Source organism: Panulirus ornatus, chromosome 73, assembly GCF_036320965.1.
Source record: "Panulirus ornatus isolate Po-2019 chromosome 73, ASM3632096v1, whole genome shotgun sequence".
Lineage (NCBI taxonomy): Eukaryota > Metazoa > Arthropoda > Malacostraca > Decapoda > Palinuridae > Panulirus > Panulirus ornatus.
In genome coordinates, this window is record NC_092296.1 from 7801394 (window position 1) to 7817933 (window position 16540).

The 16540-nt window shown below is 40.1% G+C and overlaps 1 protein-coding gene across 1 annotated transcript in view; it reads right to left on the minus strand.

Moving 5' to 3' along the window:
• LOC139748309 (uncharacterized) overlaps positions 1–16540 on the minus strand; it is a 69727-nt gene that overhangs the window by 14463 nt on the left and 38724 nt on the right. The window contains exons 7-11 of the mRNA XM_071661319.1: positions 10899–11037; positions 7019–7096; positions 4795–4896; positions 3412–3540; positions 2643–2738 (exon numbers count right to left, since the gene is read on the minus strand). Coding sequence (XP_071517420.1) covers positions 2643–2738; positions 3412–3540; positions 4795–4896; positions 7019–7096; positions 10899–11037 — 544 coding nt within the window. The remainder of the gene's footprint in view (positions 1–2642; positions 2739–3411; positions 3541–4794; positions 4897–7018; positions 7097–10898; positions 11038–16540) is intronic.

A 16540-nucleotide genomic window follows, 5' to 3' on the forward strand; every position in this document is an offset into this window, starting at 1 on the left:
CTATCATCAAACACATTCAACAAACCTTCAAAATACTCACTCCATCTCCTCACATCACCACTACTTGTAATCACCTCCCATTAACCCTTTCACTAAAGTTCCCATTACGCACTTTATTCACCTCCTCCCAAAACATCTTTTTTTTTTTTTTTTTTTGTCTCCCGCGTTTGCGAGGTAGCGCAAGGAAACAGACGAAAGAAATGGCCCAACCCACCCCCATACACATGTATATACATACGTCCACACACGCAAATATACACACATACCTACACAGCTTTCCATGGTTTACCCCAGACGCTTACATCCTCAATAAAAACTTTTCACTGCTTCTAACAACTTGCCTCCCACACCATATATTCTTAATACCTTCCACAGAGCATCTCTATCAACTCTATCATATGCCTTCTCCAGATTCATAAATGCTACATACAAATCCATTTGCTTTTCTAAGTATTTCTCACATACATTCTTCAAAGCAAACACCTGATCCACACATCCTCTACCACTTCTGAAACCACACTGCTCTTCCCCAATCTGATGCTCTGTACATGCCTTCACCCTCTCAATCAATATCCTCCCATATAATTTACCAGGAATACTCAACAAACTTATACCTCTGTAATTTGAGCACTCACTCTTATCCCCTTTGCCTTTGTACAATGGCACTATGCACGCATTCCGTCAATCCTCAGGCACCTCACCATGAGTCATACATACATTAAATAACCTTACCAACCAGTCAACAATACAGTCACCCCCTTTTTTAATAAATTCCACTGCAATACCATCCAAACCTGCTGCCTTGCCGGCTTTCATCTTACGCAAAGCTTTTACTACCTCTTCTCTGTTTACCAACTCATTTTCCCTAACCCTCTCACTTAGCACACCACCTCGACCAAAACACCCTATATCTGCCACTCTATCATCAAACACATTCAACAAACCTTCAAAATACTCACTCCATCTCCTTCTCACATCACCACTACTTGTTATCACCTCCCCATTTGCGCCCTTCACTGAAGTTCCCATTTGCTCCCTTTTATACATCTCCCAGTCATTTGCATTATTTCCCTGCAAATATCGTCCAAATGTCTCTCTCTTCTCTTTCACTAATAATCTTACTTCTTCATCCAACCACTCACTACCCTTTCTAATCTGCCCACCCCCACGCTTCTCATGCCACAAGCATCTTCTGCGCAAGCCATCACTGCTTCCCTAAATACGTCCCATTCCTTCCCCACTTCCCTTACATCCTTTGTTCTCACCTTTTTCCATTCTGTGCTCAGCCTCTTCTGGTACTTCTTCACACTAGTCTCCTTCCTAAGCTCACTTACTCTCACCAATCTCTTTACCCCAACATTCTCTCTTCTTTTCTGAAAACCTCTACAAATCTTCACCTTCACCTCCACAAAATAATGATCAGACATCCCTCCAGTTGCACCTCTCAGCACATGAACATCCAAAAGTCTCTCTTTCGCACACCTATCAATTAACACATAATCCAATAACGCTCTCTGGCCATCTCTCCTACTTACATAAGTATACTTATGTAAGTCTCTCTTTTTAATCCAGGTATTCCCAATCACCAGTCCTTTTTCAGCACATAAATCTCCAAGCTCTTCACCATTTCCATTTACAACACTGAACACCCCATGTACACCAATTATTCCCTCAACTGTCACATTACTCACCTTTGCATTCAAATCACCCATCACTATAACCCGGTCTCGTGCATCAAAACAACTAACACACTCACTCAGCTGCTCCCAAAACACTTGCCTCTCATGATCTTTCTTCTCAGGCCCAGGTGCATATGCACCTATAATCACCCTATCTCTCTCCATCCACTTTCAGTTTTACCCATATCAATCTAGAGTTTACTTTTTTACACTATCACATACTCCCACCACTCCTGTTTCAGTAGTAGTGCTACTCCTTCCCTTGCTCTTGACCTCTCACTAACCCCTGACTTTACTCCTAAGACATTCCCAAACCACTCTCCCCCTTTACCCTTGAGCTTCGTTTCACTCAGGGCCAAAACATCCAGGTTCCTTTCCTCAAACATACTATCTATCTCTCCTTTTTTCTCATCTTGGTTACATCCACACACATTTAGACACCCCAATCTGAGCCTTCAAAGAGGATGAGCACTCCCCGCTTGACTCCTTCTGTTTCCCCTTTCAGAAAGTTAAAATACAAGGAGGGGAGGGTTTCGAGCCCCCCGCTCCCGTCCCCTTTAGTTGCCTTCTACGACACGTAAGGAATGCGTGGGAAGTATTCTTTCTCCCCTATCCCCAGGGATAAAATATGAAATATTTTTGGCATTTCCTATATTCTAAATGCTTTGTTGTATACTCAAGGCAGCAAAAGATGCATAACTAAACTTTTCAATTTGCTAGAAAAATCTGAACCCAAAAGAATACCAAATTCATATGGTTTAACACAAATATTTATGTAGTGTTACATACAGATTCCAAAAAATTTTCTTTCTATGTACATATAAACCTACCAATCATATGCTATTTCCCACATTTCAGATAAGAGTATTTCCTTGCATAAGTTGCAAACCATTTTATATGACATATGGAGAGATTATGTGAGGAAAGTTCGACAAAGAGGATATATGTTTCAGAAGAGCTTACCTTAAGATGGATGAGGGAGAGACGGTGTTCCTCAAGATCTGCCCTATTGAAGTACGTGTTGTTGCAACACTGAACACGTAAGAAATTCTTCAGCGCCTAGAAAAAAATAACATACCTCATTAAATATTCTCACTTCTACTCATGCCAATATCCAACTTCAAACTCAGAATATTACTCTTTTATCCATCAAACTCCCTCATTCTCTGGTCTGCCGCCTTTAAAGTAATCTGGAAATCCACATACCTATGTCCATTTCACACACTTGTACTCATCCCTTCTATTCTTTTACAGTATTTTCTCATAAATCCAAACACCAATAAAATGTAATCCAAATCTTCGATCACTCTCAATGTAATTTGATAGCTCTAATTCACTCCATCCTATTAAGGCCCTATACAATCTCCTAACCCTTCTATCATTTCAGAAAATGGGCAACTTAACTCTTTCACCCCTATCTGAAAAACAAGGTATCAAGGAGCCAAATAGGTTACAGCCAACATTCATTTTTTGTTTTGACTTCACAGGGGAAAGTTCAAGATAAAGACAACAGCACCACTATGTATCAAGTGTTGGTCACCAACCTGGATCGTCCACAACCAAATGTCACCTTACATCTCAAATGGTTAAGTCACTTACACCCATTAAGCCAAATCATGTCAATGATTCTCTAAACCTATTGGTGTATAAATCAAATACTTTTTTTGATCATTCGAACTTTAATTGACTATGTCTATATTCCTCTAACTTTAATACAATGACCACAACTTACAATATGCTCTACAGTCTTGGCATGTTCCCGGGTATAGCCAAAGACTTCACACTGACACTTGCGGCAATGCATTATGGGTCCTTTGATGCCCCTTCTCTGGTTCTTCAACATTTGTCGTTGTGATGCTAACTGCAAGAAAAAGTGAAAATCTAATGTAATATAAAGCATCATTGTGAGTTTTAAAGACAACAATTTTATGAAAAAAAATCTAATCTCAATTCCCAGACTATCAGTATTCAAACAGACTCTTTCTCTGTCTATTCCAAACTCTTAGACAACCTATGCATCCCAAATGAAAGTTGTTGTACTATTAATAAATTTACACACAACCAGAGAATAAACTGCAGCCATGTGAACCCTGATCCCTGAATGAACTTTCTTGCAACTGGGAAAACGATCCAGCCCTGTGTGGAAGCAAAAAATGAAAAGCAAAGGTGGGAAGTATGCCCAAAAGTTTGACAACAGTGATTGCATATCGAAAAAAAATATTCCTTCAAAGGCACATATGATAATTTTTATGTATTCTCGTAGCACAAAGAATGTTATACTGTACAGTATGTGGGGAAAAATGTCTAGATATACTAAAAGAACTCATAAGTACTTTCAATTATAAAGTCAGCAAAATAATCAGTTTTTAACTTACACACAAATGCCAATGCAGTAGAGAATGAACAAAGGAGAAAATGAGGTAAGTGGCACACTTTCTGCTAAAGGTTTCCAAGACTGCAATTGCTAATCAGCTTGACAACTGGAGAAGATTTCAGCCTCATGTTGAAAACTAGACCTCAGACTGAGAGTTAAACATTGAGCAACTTCCAAATGTGTCAAGTCCCTTTCTTTTCCATAGACAAGTACATTAGTAGCAGTGACAATAAAAACAGTAAAACAAGTCAATGATAACTGAAATTCACTAAAGACTTGGTTCACAGAGAATCATAAAATCTTAAAATAGGTTGTACACAAAAATCCTTATTTATACGCTGATAATCAATGAACATAAGCAGGGTTCAAAAACTTATTGGGTCATTTAAAAGGAAGACCATTCAGATTATCTGGCACAAGAAGACCAATTTTCAGGTCTATTTTTGGAAGTGTGTAAAGTTGCTTGGGGAATGTAAACATTACCATTCAAAACAGCAGCATTATATACTCATACTATTTATCATAAAATACTAATGATCCTCTAAAGCCTTCCACTGTGGAAAAAAGGTCAAAATATTAAAGCAAGTAAAGTTCACAAGAATGTTCATCTTTTGCACTATTTTTTCTGGTTCTAACAGAATCTAGTTCATTTCAAGCCATTATTTCATGTCAAATGATAAATCATGCAAAGTAGAAACATCCAAACTCAATCATGCAAGAAACAACCAAAAAGGGACTTACTTTTGACTCGGCCCTCAGGAAATGGAGGATGGCAGCACCCTTGGCATGGAAGGAATATTTTATATTCTCATGTTTTCTGCTTTGCAGGTGGCGCAGGTAGGCCTGTGGGAAACAAGTCACTTTATCCATCTACATTAAATATATCTAAAATACACAAAAGCAACTCTTCAAATTCAAAAACCACAATCTTTGTAAATTTCTACACATTCCTTTTTCAGAGATGCTACTAGCGCTTAATATATTACTTTAACCTGACTTTTGGTTCAACATATAATACGTCTTTTATTCCATTACTCTCCTCATAAGAACATTTTTTTTTTTTTTCCCGGTCTCCCGCGTTTGCGAGGTAGCGCAAGGAAACAGACGAAAGAAATGGCCCAACCCACCCCCATACACATGTATATACATACGTCCACACACGCAAATATACATACCTACACAGCTTTCCATGGTTTACCCCAGACGCTTCACATGCCCTGATTCAATCCACTGACAGCACGTCAACCCCGGTATACCACATCGCTCCAATTCACTCTATTCCTTGCCCTCCTTTCACCCTCCTGCATGTTCAGGCCCCGATCACACAAAATCTTTTTCACTCCATCTTTCCACCTCCAATTTGGTCTCCCTCTTTTCCTCGTTCCCTCCACCTCCGACACATATATCCTCTTGGTCAATCTTTCCTCACTCATTCTCTCCATGTGCCCAAACCATTTCAAAACACCCTCTTCTGCTCTCTCAACCACGCTCTTTTAATTTCCACACATCTCTCTTACCCTTACGTTACTTACTCGATCAAACCACCTCACACCACACATTGTCCTCAAACATCTCATTTCCAGCAAATCCATCCTCCTGCGCACAACTCTATCCATAGCCCACGCCTCGCAACCATACAACATTGTTGGAACCACTATTCCTTCAAACATACCCATTTTTGCTTTCCGAGATAATGTTCTCGACTTCCACACATTCTTCAAGGCTCCCAGAATTTTCGCCCCCTCCCCCACCCTATGATCCACTTCCGCTTCCATGGTTCCATCCGCTGCCAGATCCACTCCCAGATATCTAAAACACTTCACTTCCTCCAGTTTTTCTCCATTCAAACTCACCTCCCAATTGACTTGACCCTCAACCCTACTGTACCTAATAACCTTGCTCTTATTCACATTTACTCTTAACTTTCTTCTTTCACACACTTTACCAAACTCAGTCACCACCTTCTGCAGTTTCTCACATGAATCAGCCACCAGTGCTGTATCATCAGCGAACAACAACTGACTCACTTCCCAAGCTCTCTCATCCCCAACAGACTTCATACTTGCCCCTCTTTCCAAAACTCTTGCATTCACCTCCCTAACAACCCCATCCATAAACAAATTAAACAACCATGGAGACATCACACACCCCTGCCGCAAACCTACATTCACTGAGAACCAATCACTTTCCTCTCTTCCTACACGTACACATGCCTTACATCCTCGATAAAAACTTTTCACTGCTTCTAACAACTTGCCTCCCACACCATATATTCTTAATACCTTCCACAGAGCATCTCTATCAACTCTATCATATGCCTTCTCCAGATCCATAAATGCTACATACAAATCCATTTGCTTTTCTAAGTATTTCTCACATACATTCTTCAAAGCAAACACCTGATCCACACATCCTCTACCACTTCTGAAACCACACATTTTATTCAGTAATATACATAGGATCCACTCTTTTCCCAAAGCCATACTACCTTAGCACATCTAATTTACTAACATTCTTAAACATTAAATTTCCATAAGATTACCTCATTCTTTATATAAAAAAAAATCCACACGTTTTCCATTTCCAGCACTAGTAAGGTACCATTAACAGCAGATTAAGGAATGGCCTCATTCACTTACATCCACTCTCTTACTTTTATGTGTAATGCGCTGAAACCACAACCCCCTATTCATAACCAGAACCAACAGACCTTCCCATGGTTTCCCTGTTCAAAGCCTGAAGTGTGTGTGCAAGTTATATCTAAATGGTGTCTGTAACATTAAAAAGATGGGGAGTGCCTAAAGTACGGACAAGAAAGTGTGCCTGTATATGTTTGCACAGCTCATTTACAGTTGTATTCATATATCAGATGGGGGAATGTTTAAAACTGGGTTGGTAGAGCAGCTGTTTAGCATCTATGTCATTTTGTGCAAGTATGTTATAATAAGAATAAAAGATACTTTACCTTGATGTCTGGGAACTTGGAGAGACTGCATATATGGCACCTGAGGGCTTCTCTGGGCAGCCATGTGATCTCATCAGACTGTCAAAACACAGTACCATTAATAAATCACACTATAATATTCATTAGCACTAGTCATACAGAACTATGACAAGTTTCACGTAAAGTCATTCAAAACAATTATAATGCTTCCTTTATGGCAAGCACATTTCTGGTGATTCCGAGAGTGGCTGTGTATCAGACGTGCTGGATGGTTACATAAAACTTATTCTTGTAATTACACAGTTAAGCATGAGCCAAACATATTCCTGTAACTGTTTTCTGCTTTCTATTAACACAAACTTCTGTCTTTTAAGACAAAACTTTTATTAATCCTGAATTTCTAAATATTCAAGATAGGTAGAACACTTTTTAATGGACGTTATCATGTGGAAGAGCATCCTCCATATCCTCCATGCAATCAACAAAGTCTGCTTCCCAAAAGCTGGGAGTATTGTATAAATGCCAAAACTACTTTTCTTGCAAGCAGCTATTTCACACTACAGGGGTTACATTTGCCAGAGTTTGGAGCACTGCAGGCACATCTGGGGTGGCTCATCTTCCACCTCTCTGACTAGGGTAGAATCAAAAGCCTTCCTAAAAATTACTTCTCCTGGCATCACCTATTTTCAACCTCCCCTTTCCGCACACTGCGATGCCATCACTCCCTCTCTATACCATAATTATCATTTTGGCCCTTGTTCTTCTGGACAGTCTGCACGTGCCCCCACCTGCAAGTTTTGGAGCTTTGGCATGTGTCAGGCTGCTGCTTCCCATAGCCTCTGTGTGACACCAGCTACTAAAGGATTGCCAGTTACAATGGCTCCTTCTTCCTCTTCCAGCAAGTTGTTGAATTCTCTTTTCTTTTATCCTTCCCTCTTAACAAAACCATTCTTCCTTTAAGTCAGGTCTACATACACTCACGGAACCCTCATATATTTCTTCATTCTTTCTCTATGACTTCTTTCTCACCTGACGTGGCCTTGATCAAGGAATGTTCTTTGCCCATACCATGTTGGTCACTTAAAGAAAACAATCAAATTATGGCATCCTGAGATGCAATGCCAACATTCAGAATAGTTGTCAAAGAAAAGCTTTTTCTAATAAGGTTTGCTCTTCTTATTCATGATGCAGATGCTATTCTCATTAACATCATGATGGCAAGCAACTGCTGAAGCACAAGACCCATGCTGAAGTTCATTCAGTATCTTGCATGTGTTCACTTGTAGTAGTACTTGCTGGATACTTTGGCATGGTGCTGACTGGTTCAAGTGAGCAGAATTATAAAAATATATGGAGCAAATGATTCATCCTTCCTCTTTGAATACTAGCAAGAACTGGCACAATAGGCAGCATGGCATGAGCACCATTGGCCTCCCAGCAGTACATGGCCAGCTGGGCATAGGCTGTATTAAGACACCATGTTTTAATGAAAAATGGGAGTAATTTAGATGCCTGTGCTAATTCATAATTGTTACACTAAACTGTGCTAAACTGCACATCACTACCCTGTTTTTATGTAAGAGTACAGATTACATCTGACAGCAAAAAAATATTTCCAAGAAAATTATCAAGGAGGTCAACAGATATATGATTCATTCTTTTTTTTTTTTCTTTGTCGCTGTCTCCCACGTTTGCGAGGTAGCGCAAGGAAACAGACGAAAGAAATGGCCCAACCCACCCCCATACACATGTATATACATACGTCCACACACGCAAATATACATACCTACACAGCTTTCCATGGTTTACCCCAGACGCTTCACATGCCTTGATTCAATCCACTGACAGCACGTCAACCCCGGTATACCACATCGATCCAATTCACTCTATTCCTTGCCCTCCTTTCACCCTCCTGCATGTTCAGGCCCTGATCACACAAAATCTTTATCACTCCATCTTTCCACCTCCAATTTGGTCTCCCACTTCTCCTCGTTCCCTCAACCTCCGACACATATATCCTCTTGGTCAATCTTTCCTCACTCATTCTCTCCATGTGCCCAAACCATTTCAAAACACCCTCTTCTGCTCTCTCAACCACGCTCTTTTTATTTCCACACCTCTCTCTTACCCTTACGTTACTTACTCGATCAAACCACCTCACACCACACATTGTCCTCAAACATCTCATTTCCAGCACATCCATCCTCCTGCGCACAACTCTATCCATAGCCCACGCCTCACAACCATACAACATTGTTGGAACCACTATTCCTTCAAACATACCCATTTTTGCTTTCTGAGATAATGTTCTCGACTTCCACACATTCTTCAATGCTCCCAGGATTTTCGCCCCCTCCCCCACCCTATGATCCACTTCCGCTTCCATGGTTCCATCCGCTGCCAGATCCACTCCCAGATATCTAAAACACTTTACTTCCTCTACTTTTTCTCCATTCAAACTTACCTCCCAATTGACTTGACCCTCAACCCTACTGTACCTAATAACCTTACTCTTATTCACATTTACTCTTAACTTTCTTCTTTCAAACACTTTACCAAACTCAGTCACCACCTTCTGCAGTTTCTCACATGAATCAGCCACCAGCGCTGTATCATCAGCGAACAACAACTGACTCACTTCCCAAGCTCTCTCATCCACAACAGACTTCATACTTGCCCCTCTTTCCAAAACTCTTGCATTCACCTCCCTAACAACCCCATCCATAAACAAATTAAACAACCATGGAGACATCACACACCCCTGCCGCAAACCTACATTCACTGAGAACCAATCACTTTCCTCTCTTCCTACACATACACATGCCTTACATCCTCGATAAAAACTTTTCACTGCTTCCAACAACTTGCCTCCCACACCATATATTCTTAATACCTTCCACAGAGCATCTCTATCAACTCTATCATATGCCTTCTCCAGATTCATAAATGCTACATACAAATCCATTTGCTTTTCTAAGTATTTCTCACATACATTCTTCAAAGCAAACACCTGATCCACACATCCTCTACCACTTCTGAAACCACACTGCTCTTCCCCAATCTGATGCTCTGTACATGCCTTCACCCTCTCAATCAATACCCTCCCATATAATTTACCAGGAATACTCAACAAACTTATACCTCTGTAATTTGAGCACTCACTCTTATCCCCTTTGCCTTTGTACAATGGCACTATGCACGCATTCCGCCAATCCTCAGGCACCTCACCATGAGTCATACATACATTAAATAACCTTACCAACCAGTCAATAATACAGTCACCCCCTTTTTTAATAAATTCCACTGCAATACCATCCAAACCTGCTGCCTTGCCGGCTTTCATCTTCCGCAAAGCTTTTACTACCTCTTCTCTGTTCACCAAATCATTTTCCCTAACACTCTCACTTTGCACACCACCTCGACCAAAACAACCTATATCTGCCACTCTATCATCAAACACATTCAACAAACCTTCATTCTTACTAACCAGAATATGCTACAGATCCAAGTACAGATCCAGGTAAAGAAATTTGCTTGCTATGCCTATTCTAAAACCCTACATTTCATAATTACAGGCAATCTTAAAACTGCAGCCTTGAATATTCATGTTTCATGAAAGGATGCAAAGCTTATCAACAATAATTAACTTTATGTCATGCACCTTTTGTAACATATGTTTCAACATTACAACATTAAGCGTTCTTAACAATGAAAGCTATATGTACCTGTGATATATTTCTGAAGAAGATATATCAAGAAACAGAAAGTGACAAACTTGTCCAACAAGCCCTACTGATTCTAATAACATTAAGAATACTGATGGAAAGCTCCAGACAGCATTCATGTTGAGCCAGAACTTGAAACAGCAACTCAATCAATATCTAATATATTTTGGACTAACCTGCTTTTCCTTGTCTTTCTTCTCTTCACTTTTCTCCTCCTCTTCTCCCTCAGCTCCTTGGCTTGTATCCTCTTCTGTCTCCTTTCCTGCCTCCTTGGATTCCTTTCCAGTTTCCTTGCCAGCCTCTTTGGAAGTGTCACTGTCAATAACAAACAATCTTCATGCTTAACTGCTTTGGTAAATCTTACATTCAGTCAGAGGTCTAAATAGGGAGAAAAACAAAAGACTAAAGTACACACTGGATGGCATTTTCAGTTCATGCTAGCATGTTTGCATTGGTCATTAAATAAACAGCTTTTAAGTTTTAAATTTCTACTTACTGAAACAAGGCCAATCCAGAAATAATGCATAAATTCATAGCTATAACCAGACTTTTCAATCTATTAATCACTATCAACGTGTAAAATATATATCTCGCAATAAGCTCCTGGGAAGCAATGTAATAATCCTGAAATAGAATGACAAGAAAAAATATGCATCCATATTCTTTGGTCTGGATATGGACAGAATAGAAAATATCCGAAATTACTTATACAGGAAGAATATAAAAAAATTAGTATTCCTACAAACAATCAGAGCTGATTTTGGATTTTTAGACTTTGGTGACATGGGCAACAGCTTACAGTCTGGACACACTGTAATCTTCAAAATAGTGTATTCCTAATGCAAGTTTTAAACATCTGCTTCTCATAAAGTGTGTTTATATCATATATTCTTTTTATACTGAAAAGTCACAATATTAATTTCTTTGAAACTCATCCACCTAATTGGTGGTAATATTGAAAATACTAGACCATGGATTTTGAGAGTTTATGAATTTTAGAAATGTAGATGTTTATATTCTATCTGTATCTAATATTTGTAATACTCCACCTTCTTTTAAATCTATATATGCTGTTTGGAGTACACATGAAATAACCAGTTTCCCTAAAATCATGCAAAAATTTCCAAAACTCCATGATCAATAAAAATTTCTTGGTACCTTGAGTATGCAACTCCACACAAGTCGCAAGTGGCAAGCCTTGCATACATTTTAGGCATCTGCTGATAATTTTTCACAATCATTTAAATAAAGGTACAGAAGCTTTCGTTCAGGTCACTTTGTTAAAAGTATTTGTAAGTCAAGAAAGGAGATTGGGTTGCCCAAGAGACAAATAGCCAAAGTAGCTCACAAACAAGATAGCCAAGATCTAGGGTAAATAAGAAACAGAAACTGCAATGCTTGTACTGGTTCTGTGCATGACGATATGTGACAGACATGATAAGTACACGATTACACAAGTGTCCAGTGACCAGTAAGTAATCATGCATTTTTAGACATCCAATAAATACATTAATCCAAGTGGTACTTACAACAAGAAAATAAAAGTAACCTGGAAAAAATTTAAGCCATGAGTTTAATATTTTACATGATATAAACATGACTAAATTAATATTCACAAACACAAGAGAAAATCAAACATCCATCCACACTCTGCTTGGCTCTCTTCATCTGCACTTGACCCATTTACCCTATATAACACCTTTCTCATCAATCCCATCCAGCAAACACACTGTTTTCCTCATTCTAAGTACAATGTCACAATACAATTACACACCTAATACATTCCGCTTTTGGCTTTCATTCCTCAACTCCAACTGCACTTTCTAATTATGAGCTTTGTCCACACTCATCAACAAATCTTCATAAAAGAAAACACATCTTTAGAAAACTCCACTCTCTGCCACATCAATCATTTCCTCTAAACTGAGGATATGTGCTAACCTGGCAACCCTCCTAAATATTCCTCTGAAGAAACAGAATCAACAGATACTGATACTAACTAGTTTTCTCATGTGACAGCCAACAAGCTTGTAAAATAATTCAGAAATGCTTGTTTCTACCTTAAATGCACCCTTCATACTGAACACCAACTAATATAATGAATGAAGACAACTGCAAATGCAAGAAAAAGTGATCAGTATAGAAAATAATAAAAAAGTAAAAGAATGCTATTTGAACTCATGCAAGTTGTGAAGAATATAACAACACAACAAATTTGGCGGAACTCCACATACATCCAATCAAATTGTGTTAAAAAAAAAAATTGGGAGGTGAGTTTGAATGGAGAAAAACTGGAGGAAGTGAAGTGTTTTAGATATCTGGGAGTGGATCTGGCAGCGGATGGAACCATGGAAGCGGAAGTGGATCATAGGGTGGGGGAGGGGGCGAAAATTCTGGGGGCCTTGAAGAATGTGTGGAAGTCGAGAACATTATCTCGGAAAGCAAAAATGGGTATGTTTGAAGGAATAGTGGTTCCAATGGTTGCGAGGCGTGGGCTATGGATAGAGTTGTGCGCAGGAGGATGGATGTGCTGGAAATGAGATGTTTGAGGACAATGTGTGGTGTGAGGTGGTTTGATCGAGTGAGTAACGTAAGGGTAAGAGAGATGTGTGGAAATAAAAAGAGCGTGGTTGAGAGAGCAGAAGAGGGTGTTTTGAAGTGGTTTGGGCACATGGAGAAAATGAGTGAGGAAAGATTGACCAAGAGGATATATGTGTCGGAGGTGGAGGGAACGAGGAGAAGAGGGAGACCAAATTGGAGGTGGAAAGATGGAGTGAAAAAGATTTTGTGTGATCGGGGCCTGAACATGCAGGAGGGTGAAAGGAGGGCAAGGAATAGAGTGAATTGGATCGATGTGGTATACCGGGGTTGACGTGCTGTCAGTGGATTGAATCAGGGCATGTGAAGCGTCTGGGGTAAACCATGGAAAGCTGTGTAGGTATGTATATTTGCGTGTGTGGACGTGTGTATGTACATGTGTATGGGGGGGGTGGGCCATTTCTTTCGTCTGTTTCCTTGCGCTACCTCGCAAACGCGGGAGACAGCGACAAAGTATAAAAAAAAAAAAAAAAAAAAAAAAAATATATATATTTTTTTTTTTTTTTTTTTTTTTATACTTTGTCGCTGTCTCCCGCGTTTGCGAGGTAGCGCAAGGAAACAGACGAAAGAAATGGCCCAACCCCCCCATACACATGTATATACATATGTCCACACACGCAAATATACATACCTACACAGCTTTCCATGGTTTACCCCAGACGCTTCACATGCCTTGATTCAATCCACTGACAGCACGTCAACCCCGGTATACCACATCGCTCCAATTCACTCTATTCCTTGCCCTCCTTTCACCCTCCTGCATGTTCAGGCCCCGATCACACAAAATCTTTTTCACTCCATCTTTCCACCTCCAATTTGGTCTCCCTCTTCTCCTCGTTCCCTCCACCTCCGACACATATATCCTCTTGGTCAATCTTTCCTCACTCATTCTCTCCATGTGCCCAAACCACTTCAAAACACCCTCTTCTGCTCTCTCAACCACGCTCTTTTTATTTCCACACATCTCTCTTACCCTTACGTTACTCACTCGATCAAACCACCCCACACCACACATTGTCCTCAAACATCTCATTTCCAGCACATCCATCCTCCTGCGCACAACTCTATCCATAGCCCACGCCTCGCAACCATACAACATTGTTGGAACCACTATTCCTTCAAACATACCCATTTTTGCTTTCCGAGATAATGTTCTCGACTTCCACACATTCTTCAAGGCCCCCAGAATTTTCGCCCCCTCCCCCACCCTATGATCCACTTCCGCTTCCATGGTTCCATCCGCTGCCAGATCCACTCCCAGATATCTAAAACACTTCACTTCCTCCAGTTTTTCTCCATTCAAACTCACCTCCCAATTGACTTGACCCTCAACCCTACTGTACCTAATAACCTTGCTCTTATTCACATTTACTCTTAACTTTCTTCTTCCACACACTTTACCAAACTCAGTCACCAGCTTCTGCAGTTTCTCACATGAATCAGCCACCAGCGCTGTATCATCAGCGAACAACAACTGACTCACTTCCCAAGCTCTCTCATCCCCAACAGACTTCATACTTGCCCCTCTTTCCAAAACTCTTGCATTTACCTCCCTAACAACCCCATCCATAAACAAATTAAACAACCATGGAGACATCACACACCCCTGCCGCAAACCTACATTCACTGAGAACCAATCACTTATATATATATAAGACTCCATAGAGAAATTCCAGAATACAGCTGAAAACTGAAAGGGAATGTGAACAAAAGTAAGGAGGCATTTATAAACAATGTATGATAAGGTTGACACAGATGTCTTTTAGATGTTACCAATATATGTAGGGGAAGAAAAGCCACCAAATGCTGCAGCAAGTTTTCTTTGGAAGAAAGAGGCACGTGTGTGACTTAGAAGGAAGAAAGGTAAGCGATTCTAAATATGAACAGGTCTGTGTCAAGGAAATCTAATGTCACTATGATTATTTAAATCACATACTAGGTAGCAATGTATGGATACAAATCTAAGGCACAGAAAGCAAAAGAAAGGAAGTGATAGCATGTGTCAGAAATGAAATGCCATGAGGACCTGTGGTGCAAGGCAGTTGACTACACAGGCAAGCACAGCCTGATTGAGAAAAATGTCAAGGCTGTACCAAAATGGTTTAGACGTAAAGATGGGCTATGCAAATAAAGACTGACTAACATAATCGACATGCCTGAAGATAAGGGAGCAGGAAGAAGGATACTGGAGGGAATATGGTAAGATGGAGTAACAGACACCTTGATGATTCATCGACTGATAATTCATTAGGGTGAGAGGTGCACTTGAGATACAATGAATTGGAGTGATGTGGTATACAGCGTGCCATACATCAATGGATTGAACCAGGTTACATGAAGCAATCAGGAAAATCCACAAAGTAGTTGGTAAGGCCTGGTTGTGGATAGATGACTCTGGTTTCAGTGCATTTCATACAACAGTTTGTGAGAAGCTGTCAACAAATGAGGTGTCATCTGTTCCTGGCACTACCATACCAAGGCAGGAAAAGGCAAACAAGCACAAGAAAAAAAAAGAAAAAATATTTCCCTTGAGACTAAAAGTTCTTTGATGACTGTGCTCTCTTTCATCAACTGGCAATGACAAAGCCTTGCCAAGGGTTACTCATCACACACAATGTAACCTTAAACAGGCAGATAACAGCAACATCTATATGTATATCATTTTTTCATACTTGTTCACTATTTCCCATGTTAGTAATGTGCCACAAACAGACAAAGGAAAGCCATATTCAGTTACATCCATTCTTATTATCTTTCTATCTGGTGTAATGCACTGAAACCCCAGTCCCCTATCCACAAATAGACCCCACAGCCTTTCTGTGGTTTTCCCCAGCTGCTTCACAGGCCCTGGTTCAGTCCAGTGAGAGAATGTCACCCCCTGTAAACCATATCATTACAATTCAATCAATCCCATGCATGCCTTTCACCTTCCTGCATATTCAGGCCCTGACCACTCAATATTTTTCAGTTCATCATTCTATCTCCACTTTAGTCTTCCCTCTCCCTTGTCCACTCCAATTGTAACATGTAATCGTGCCCTCTGTCAACCTCTCCTCGCTCATTCTCGCCACATCTAAACCATCTCAGTACACCCTCTTCAGCTCGCTCAGCCACATTTATTGCCACAGCTCTCTTACCCTTTTATTACTTGTTCAAACAATCTCATTTCAAAAACTATCCTCAAACATTTCATTTCCAACACATCTATCCTTTGCACAGC